This window comes from Copadichromis virginalis, linkage group LG23 (genome assembly GCF_057382275.1).
Source record: "Copadichromis virginalis isolate Kocher_CV1m ecotype Utaka linkage group LG23, C_Virginalis_male_GT1.1, whole genome shotgun sequence".
In the NCBI taxonomy this organism is placed as follows: Eukaryota; Metazoa; Chordata; class Actinopteri; order Cichliformes; family Cichlidae; genus Copadichromis; species Copadichromis virginalis.
In genome coordinates, this window is record NC_140639.1 from 20,958,604 (window position 1) to 20,968,907 (window position 10,304).

The 10,304-nt window shown below is 40.4% G+C and overlaps 1 protein-coding gene across 3 annotated transcripts in view; it reads left to right on the forward strand.

Annotated features, from left to right (window-relative positions):
- The window catches only part of LOC146680777 (protein NLRC3-like), a 69,434-nt gene that overhangs the window by 16,170 nt on the left and 42,960 nt on the right, over positions 1-10,304 (forward strand). Inside the window, exons 11-12 of one of the 3 annotated variants that reach the window (XM_085449925.1) lie at positions 3,797-3,843; positions 4,008-5,022. The exons of the other annotated variants lie outside the window; for them this stretch is intronic. Coding sequence (XP_085306051.1) covers positions 3,797-3,843; positions 4,008-4,549 — 589 coding nt within the window. The 3' untranslated portion in view covers positions 4,550-5,022. Of the gene's footprint in view, positions 1-3,796; positions 3,844-4,007; positions 5,023-10,304 lie in introns of those variants that run through there. 3 annotated transcript variants of the gene reach the window in all.

Genomic DNA, 10,304 nt, shown 5'->3' on the forward strand with positions numbered 1-10,304 from the left:
CCAAATCACAACAAAAGTCGCCTCAAGGCGCTTCATAGATACAGAGAAAAACCCAACAATCATATGACCCCCTATGAGCAAGCACTTTGGCGACAGTGGGAAGGAAAAACTCCCTTTTAACAGGAAGAAACCTCCGGCAGAACCAGGCTCAGGGAGGGGCGGCCATCTGCTGCGACCGGTTGGGGTGAGAGAAGGAAGACAGGATAAAGACATGCTGTGGAAGAGAGACAGAGGTTAATAACAGATATGATTCAATGCAGAGAGGTCTATTAATACATAGTGAGTGAGAAAGGTGACTGGAAAGGAAAAACTCAATGCATCATGGGAATCCCCCGGCAGCCTACATCTATTGCAGCATAACAAAGGGAGGATTCAGGGTCACCTGGTCCAGCCCTAACTATATGCTTTAGAAAAAAGGAAAGTTTTAAGCCTAATCTTAAAAGTAGAGATAGTGTCTGTCTCCCGAATCCAAACTGGAAGCTGGTTCCACAGAAGAGGGGCCTGAAAACTGAAGGCTCTCCCTCCCATTCTACTTTTAAATACTCTAGGAACAACAAGTAGGCCTGCAGAGCGAGAGCGGAGCGCTCTAATAGGGTGATATGGTACTACAAGGTCATTAAGATAAGATGGGGCCTGATTATTTAAGACCTTGTATGTGAGGAGCAGGATTTTGAATTCAATTCTGGATTTAACAGGAAGCCAATGAAGGGAAGCCAAAACAGGAGAAATATGCTCTCTCTTTCTAGTCCCTGTCAGGACTCTTGCTGCAGCATTTTGGATTAGCTGAAGGCTTTTCAGTGAGTTTTTTGGACATCCTGATAATAATGAATTACAGTAGTCCAGCCTGGAAGTAATAAATGCATGAACTAGTTTTTCAGCGTCACTCTGAGACAGGATATTTCTAATTTTAGAGATGTTGCGCAAATGGAAGAAAGCAGTCTTACATATTTGTTTAATATGTGCATTTGTTTAATATGTGCATTGAAGGACATGTCCTGGTCAAAAATGACTCCAAGGTTCCTCACCGCGTTACTGGAGGCCAAGGTAATGCCATCCAGAGTAAGAATCTGATTAGATACCATATTTCTAAGATTTTCAGGGCCGAGTACAATAACCTCAGTTTTATCTGAATTAAGAAGCAGAAAGTTAGCGGCCATCCAGGTCTTTATGTCTTTAAGACATTCCTGCAGTTTAACTAATTGGTGTGTGTTATCTGGCTTCATGGACAGATAGAGCTGGGTGTCATCTGCATAGCAGTGAAAATGTATGCTATGTCTTCTAATGATACTGCCTAAGGGAAGCATGTATAATGTAAACAGAATTGGTCCTAGCACTGAACCCTGTGGAACTCCATAATTAACCTCAGTGTGTGAAGAGGACTCTCCATTTACATGCACGAATTGGAGTCTATTAGATAGATATGATACAAACCATTAAAAGAAGCTAAAAGGTCCTTAAGATAGAGGAGGTGAACATTTAGATGAGTTTTCCTCCACCTGCGCTCCGCTTTACGACAATCACATTTTAGACAACGAATACTGTCATTTAGCCAAGGAGGAGATTTGGAGGCAGAAACACTCCTCGTCTTAACCGGACAAATTTCATCTAAAATAGAAAGGCAATAATTATTAAAAAGACTGGTTGAGAAATCAATACCATTTTGAGGAGATAGCTGTAAGTTAAAAGCATCCACAAATTTCTCTGCTGAGGAGGAGTTTAAGATGCGAGAGCTAACCATCCGTATAACGGGGGACAAAGGCTCATTAAAAGAAAAGTTAAAAATAATAACATAGTGATCAGAAATAAAAATGTCCTCAGAGCAAATAAAATCATTATTTAAACCCAAAGTAAAAAAAACAAGGTCCAGTGTGTGACCTTTGCTGTGAAAAGAAGCAGAAGTTGCTGGACAGGATGGTAAAGCTTCAGAATCCACACCAGGCCTCCACAAACTGGAGAGGTCTTGCAGTCCCACCAAAGAAGAGGAAATTGACTTCATACTTCTCCCTTGGTCCTGAATGGCTCCACTCAGATCCAGTAAAAAAAGAAAGAAGTAAAAATGGAAATAATCAACAGCCAGTCAAGCTTGGCAAAGGACAGCACTGTTTCATGAACACCTGTGCCTTTGATGCCTTCTGTAAAAGTCTGTGCTCTGCTTTCTGTGACAGTCTCTCTGCTCAAAACATGTTGAATAGTTCAGAGGAGAATACAGTATTCCAGCTTGTGAAATCCCTTGCTTAAAAGGGTGTCATTCAACATACCTATTCTTTGAGGGCAGAGGTTCTAAGGTCAATATTCTGCCCTGTTCAGTTGAAGACTGGTGTGCATCATGTTGATGCACAGTGCCATGTGTCCACAGTAATTCAGAAAACAATGACAGAAAATCAAAGTGTTAACTTCACTCACATTGAACAGTCTATTTTGCATACTGTGTTTATACACAGATCAGGCACAACATCATAACCACTAACAGCTAAAGTGAATAACACTAACCTGTTAGTTGGTGGGATACATTAGGGAGCAAGTGAATACCTTGTCCTCAACATTGACTTAGAAGCAGGAAAAATGGGCAAATTTAAAGATTTGAGTGAGTTTGACAATGGCCAAATTGTGATGGCTGGATGACTGGATCAGAGCATTTTCAAACCTGCAGCTCTTATTATGAGTTCCCAGTCTGCAGTGGTCAGTATCTATAAAAAGTGGTCCAGGGAACAGTGGTAAATCAGTGACAGGGTTATGAGTGACCAAGGCTCACTGATGCACATGTGGAGCAAAGGCTGGGCCCTGTGGTCCCATGAATTTCAACTTAATATTAATGAATTATGAATTAATTACATCATTACAAAGAAACCTTCCAATTCCACAGACTAATTTCAGTTCAGATGAACATTACACTAACTCACAGAGTTATTTAATCTAGAAATGTCAATCAGACTGACTTGATAATAAGCAACTCCATGCATCGATTCCCATGCCACCCCTCATCCCCACTCAGCTTTTCAGATCACAGCTTCCAACATTTGCTTCAGACTACATCCCCAAGGTGAATAAAACACCATCAGCAGTGAGCTCTGTAGATCGGGTCGGAGGGGATGTGGTGGATTTCTAAAAGCCTGAATCCACATCATTTCACCCTGAAGAAATTCAGCAAAATTGTTAAAATGTGTGACCTGACAGAACCCAATGAGATGCTGAGGGACTGTTTCGAAACCACAAACTGGTAGACTGGTAAAGAGGGCCAGCTTTGTCCTGCCCAGTCACCTACACCCATAGAGCCCCATTAGTTACCTTTTTCTGATTTTACTTTTCTAATATATCTCTAATTGCTGCTGTAACTAGTAGTCTTTCTTCAGCGTGGCATTAAATCATTTCTGTATCGATGTGTATTTCTATCCAGGAACAGTTGAAATCAACAGTAATTTAATCCACTTGATTCATTTAATCAGTAATAAAATATACCAAAATGTCAGATTGAAAATCTGATTACTTATGTAATATCTAAACTTATTTGACCAGGTTATATTTAAGAGAAGTAATAAAAGCAAAAAAACATAACGGTCTGATTGAAGATACTTACATGACAACCACAGGAAGGGACTTTAGAGACATTTTCTTTAAATGTGTCAAAATGTTTGACTGTTCCAACGTAGAAAATGAACCTCAGTTTGATTTAAATGAACTAAATAATGCAATTTAAAATGAAAAAATAAAAACTTAACAATGTGTATGAGAGCAATGTAATGTCCATGTGTGCATGCTGAAAGAGACTCTGCTGGTCTGATCCCCCTCCTCCTTTCAGGGTGGAGCCTGCTGGAGTCCGATGGTTGACACCAGGTCTGAGGAAGTGTAAGTGTGTTTTTAATGTGATTCATTAAAAACATTCAACCATCTTCAAACTGTCACATCACTCATTCACATCTCTGATGTCAGGAGTCATCATCAAAGTGTCAATCAATGAACAGATGATGGATCAATAACTGCAGCTGGATTGTGTTTGTTCTCTCCATCAGATTCCTGTCAACTCACAATCGACAAAAACACAGTACACAGAAATCTCAAATTGTCTGACAACAACAGGAAGGTGACACATGTTGAGGAGGTTCATTCATATCCTGATCATCCAGACAGATTTGATTACCAGTATCCTCAACTGCTGTGTAGAGATGGTCTGACTGGTCGCTGTTACTGGGAGGTTGAGTGGAAAGTAGAGGTTCAAATATCGGTGAGCTATGGAACAATCCGAAGAAAAGGAGACAGTAAAGACTGTGTGTTTGGAAGGAATGATCAGTCCTGGAGTCTGTTCTCCTCTAATGTTAAGGGTTACTCTGTCGTTCACGGTAACAGAGAAACATATCTGTACCCCCGCTCCTCCTCCTCCTCTGTCTCTAACAGAGTAGCAGTGTATGTGGACTGTCCTGCTGGCACTCTGTCCTTCTACAGAGTCTCCTCTGACACTCTGATCCACCTCCACACCTTCAACACCACATTCACTGAACCTCTTTATCCTGGATTTACAGTCTGGTTTCCTGGTTCCTCAGTTACTCTGTGCTGAGTTGAGTGTAAAGAGGTTCCTCCTGTTAGAGAAACGCTCTGACTGTTGAACAGATAGTCTGTACATGTCTGTCTCTTTCACTCAGAAACACGTTTTCAGATTCATGGATTCAGTCAGTTAATGTTTTAAACTGTTTTAAATTATGGAATCACTGAACAGCAGTTACCCAAAAGATGAATTTACAAACTGCTCAGAGACATTCACACATCATTGTCTATGGTTACAAGTTTAATGAGCATCCAGGGCTCATTGTGATTTTTACTTTTGCTGTTAGAATGATGAAGCGATAGCTAGACTTTAGCTAGCCTGTAATGGCATTAAATGATCCTTTAGAAAACAGTTATAAATGTATTAGTTCTCAGCTTTGTACATTGCTGAATCATTATTTTGTCTTCCTGGTTTCCAGTTTTCTACTTTCATTGTAAGCCTGTTCAGTTTCCAATCTAAAAATAAAACTGTCTGACTAGCCTGCACGTTACAGTTTGACTTTCCTGTTTTATCAGCAGAAAAAATAGATAGATCGAATACTGGAGAGAAATAAAAAATGTAATCCGATCCATTAACTATCAGAAAAGCAAATCACAAAACTTGCAACATAGTGTAACCCAGCTTATGACCTTAGCACGTTGGAGGAGTATGCGGCTGTATGGAGGAGCGGCTGTGGCGTGCGAGACCTGTCGGCGGTCTGGTTGAGCATTTGGAGCCTTGCTACCAAACCGCCATTTCATCTCAGAGAAAGGTATCCCAGAGAAGTAAAGCAAGTGTGTAAGTTTATCTCTGAATGTTTGTAAAGCCTTCCCACGTTAAGCTTACCAACCGATATATGGACCGACTGTCTCTTCTTCTCTCCCCCTCCCTCACCTGTTACTATTTCAATCATGAAACTGATCAATGATCAGCTGATCGGCTTTTCTGTCGTGAGTCCCATCTCTTTTTTGTTTATTGCCCACTTTGCACCAGAAAACCAGCAGATAAACAATAATGGCACGTTTAATCTTGATAAGCTGTTGTTATAATTTATTTATTATTACTTTCTACATCTACACCTTTTCTACGTAGCTGACGGCTGGTAACTGTGCAGGGGCGGGTCTAGCAAAGTTTAGCCAGGGGGGCCGATAGGGCATTAACAGGGAAAGGTGGGCATAAAGAAATAATTTTCTTTCTTATTATCATTTAAAATGTCTAGCTTTTAATAAATAATTATCTGAATCTTACAACCAAAGTTTTCATCTGATGTAAAATGTATAGAAGTACATAGGGCTGGGCGATATGGCCTAAAATCCATATCGCGGTATAATTTGAAGCACGTGCGGTAACGATATATATCACGATATATTATTTTCTTCTGTATAATGTATTTTCCACACTATAAGGCACACTTAAAATCCTTTAATTTTCTCAAAAAACGAGAGTGTGCCTTATGTATGAATTCTGGTTGTGCTTAAGGACCTCGAACCGATTTGGGCGTGCAGAAATCTGTTAAAAAATGTTTTAGTACAACTTTGGTAAGCCGCACTGCTTGATGGATTGTCAGAGAATTACGGCTGCCGTAGTAGGAGCTTCGCAGAGTAATCTGGGTCCAAAACTCCGTCCGTTTCAGGTCCCAAAGTCAAACGAACACAGAGAGTTAAAAACGGTCTAAATTCTTTCATCTTTAACAAAATCATCAGCGTTGCTGCTTTATCGGGTGTAACAATTAAGTTTAACATCCATGCATCCATGAAAACAGAATTTATTAAATTTAACGGAGTTAGAAGTTAACAGGAAGTTAGCTCGCTAGTTTCCACCTAAACATGACATACCATGTTCTGACTGAGATTTTTGAAACTAATTCAAATGTACAGCTCTGCTACAATGAAATGAAGACAGAAAACTAAACAGCAGTGCCGTTTGCAGGGTTATTGAAGTTGGACTACCTGGTATATAATGTTGTGCTACGTGATTGCTACACAGCTATGTTAGCATAACATTAGCACAGTGAAGCTGGAGGATGAACGCCAACTTTTTTTCCACTCAAAAGTTAACGTGAGGGATTCTGGTGGTCAGGGACAAATGCAATCGCATAGCAGGATGCTATACACGGGCCAAACTTCAGTCAGGAGAACAACTGAGATTATTCATCCACAATACGAGGTTAGTTATTAATATACTGCAACAACATGGGAACAGAGCAGCTGCAAGAGAATTCAACATTAATGAATCAACGTTACGGAAGTGGAGGAAGTGCAGTTTTTCGCTTTCCCCATATTTCAAAAGTGCTTCATCTCTTTGCTATGACTGTCACCCGACATAATTTGCAGATGATAATGGTTGTAGCCGCAGCTATGCTTTCGACCAAAACAGGCGCAGCTTGATGACATCATCAACATGTGCTATCTATCGTTTGCCAAATTTATATCGTTTCTATCATATATCGTTTATATCGCCCAGCCCTAGAAGTACATTATCGTATATAGTAACTATTAAGTCTAATATATACCCTAGTAAGCTACAGTACTTTTTCCTTTGGGAAGCTACCATCTGTGCAGTCTGCAATTCTGTTGAAGAAAGATGTTGAATCTATTTAATTATTGTAGGAAAAATAATTGATTTCTGTGAATTTGTTTTACACATGCATGAAATTAAAGTCAGTTACATTGATTAAGCATCATGAGGCGGAGGGTGGGGGGTGGTTCCCTGTTTTGTTGTTGTTGTTGTTGTTTTTGCTGGGAGTTTGCAACCCTGTTAGTAAGGCTGTTTAATGTTTCTGTTAAGTACTCTTGAAAATACCAAAATAGGGAGGATGGTGTAGTTTTAAGTTTATTAGATTGATCAGTATTGATGAACTATGGAATATTTTGGGTGCAGTGTATTTTTTGGATAAAGGTTTAACAGAATAGCTTTAGTGTTTTGTTTTTTAAAACCTGAGTATGAACTTCTACAAAATGCAGCAAGATATTTAAAAAAAACAGTTTTATTCATTATAAAATACACTATCGGATTCATATCGGTATCGGCAGATATCCAAATTTGTGATATCAGTATCGGACATAAAACAGTGGTATCGTGCCATCTCTGTCTTATACATGTTCAAAATATGATGAATTTTCAGGGAATGCCTAAATGTAAAAGAGTTTGACTCCAAGTTGATAATTTGTCCCTTTCCCTTTGCATGTCAAATGTATAACTAAAGACAGTATTTTGGTTGGTGTAGCCTCACAACTGTAATGTACGGAGCCCCGCAAGGGACACTGGAGAAAAAAAATGAAGATGAACTTTTGCGAGATCCCGAGTTACTTTTGCGAGATCCTTTCCTTTGGAGGCTGCCAGGTCGAAGCTGACCGGGAGGTCAAGGCACGATGTTCTGGGGGTGCAGTGTTCTCGCCGGCTCTAGTGGGCCTCGACCTCCTGATCAGCTTCGACCTGGCAGCCTCCAAAGGATGGTGGCCATAGCTGGACTGGCCATCGAGCATACCGGGCCTTTGCCCGGTGGGCCGCTGGCGATTTTTTGTTTTTATGGGCCGATGGATTGGAAGGGTATATATAATGAAAGGTGTTGGATTGGCCAATTGGTCATGATCGACTCTGGGCTGGACCAATTACAGCCGAGGAGGCCGGATGCACCCTCCCCCTTTTTTTAGCAATCACGTGATTTTCGCGCATTGCATGCCGGGAACTAGTGGCAAAACAATCCAAGTACCGCATCAAATGCAAGCATTTGCAGCACCGCAAAACGTTCATTCTCCGGTTCCAATACCTTCTTGTTTTTTCTTTGCCGCACAAAAAAGGAATGTACAAAACAAAAGGAGAACAATGCCGGTCCGTACAAAGACAGACGCGACGAAAAGACAAAGAAAAGATACGAGGAAAAAATCAAAGGTGTGAAAGGGTCAGACCCTTACGAGCACACAGAGGGACAAAAGACGTTAGCGTGCTGCCCAACTTTCACCACGCTCAGATTTATAATTATACGGTTCTTGGAGTGAGTGCATACACTCATGAAGTTTAGTAACTTCAGGTCACTGCAACAAGCCCAGGTACAGTTTACCGACGGATGGGTACAGGACCTTGAAATGCACCGTGTAGAACGAAAGACCATCGTACGAACAAAGGTAAGTTTACCAGTCTCACAAATCGTCGTCATAAATACACATTCGTTAACCGTTTATTAATATAACCTTTGAGCTCAACGGTAATTAATTAGTAGTGGAAATAATTTCTGGTAGCATTACAGAAATGTAGCAGTGACAATAATATTGTATGTTGTAATCGCACTGGACCATTAGTGATACAAAACAACTGTTTTATCCTGTGAATAAAAGTATATGTTTTTGTCAATGTACCATAATAACAGAAGCGAAACGCAATATTGTGTCAGGACAATTCACTATTTATGCACAATAAACAAAGGAGCATAGCGCAACAATTTCTGTTCAGTGCCAGACTTGCTTGTAACCTATTTCACCAATTATGTTAAGAAAAATGACGTATTAACTACTACAAAACTCTGACCTTTGTGGGAATGCTTGGAGCAGACTAACATGTGAGCTGGAGTGTTCTGAGACGTTATATTTGGTATATTCAGACCATCCGTCGGCTCTTACTTCGGAAACATGGCTTAAAAAATTTCTCTTCAACGACGTAATCCGATAAAAAAAGAAAACGATCTCTTTACCCGTGGCTGCCATGTGACCGGCTATTGAAGTTAATAATACAACAGCTTCTTGCCATTTTTTGGGTTTCTTTTTATCGCTGTGTAACTGAGTTCAATTGAAAGCCTGCGTGCGCTAGTACCTCTTGCCACAAGTTCCCAGAACCCTTTGCGGTTTTACCCCTGAATGACGTCACATTTTCAATCTTTATCCTGGTGGGCCGGTCTCTAGTCAAAATGCCCGGGCCGATTTTTTGTCCCAGTCCAGCCTTGATGGTGGCTAACAGATGTCTCCAAAAATGTCTGAGGACTTTTGCAAATATGTGATGTCTTGATAAACCAAGCAGATATTTGAAGTTTTCACAGCTACATTCTCGCCTGAAAATATTTTAAACATTTATTTTGTGACCCAGAAAGAGTAATATTAAAACTAAGTAGCTGCCGACATTGTTGGAAACTGGAATTGGCTTGACCGTGCTATGAATTCTAGGATAGCTTGGGCCACGAAGGATATACCCGACGCATCAGTCAAATTTGGGAAAATGAAAGATGCATTTGGAGCAGCCTTCGAATTGGGACAGCCTTCGTTGCCTGGCTGTGACATAATTGGCCTTCAAATGCGGCCTCCGAAGGATGATACGGCCTAAGTCGCAAAAGTTCATCTTCATGTTTTTTTTCTCCAATGTCCCTAAAACTAAATGGAGGGATAGTAACTGCATGTGTATATGTAAGTGTGTAAAAACTGCAGATAGTAAGATTAACAGAAACAGTATTTTGTCTGTATCTGCCAATTGTAGAAATTCATCTCATGTAAACAATAACATGGCACAAAGCGCAACGTCAAAAACAGCGCACACCTTTGACGTTGCGTGAGTAAATCTGTTTTACTCGTCCACACCTAAATGCAATAGCATTTAGGTGTCTGCATTTATGGTGATTTCCATCTGTCTGCGCTATGGCTGAGTAGACCTGCACTCACCATCATCCCAGAACTTTTCATCTGTACATAAATGAACATGAATGAAACAGCGATCTCTGTATGGAGACCAGTTCCAGGGGCAAACCTCTTTGCTGTCTCCTGCAGACATAATATATATTTATGAGTGATTCACTTTACACAGTTCA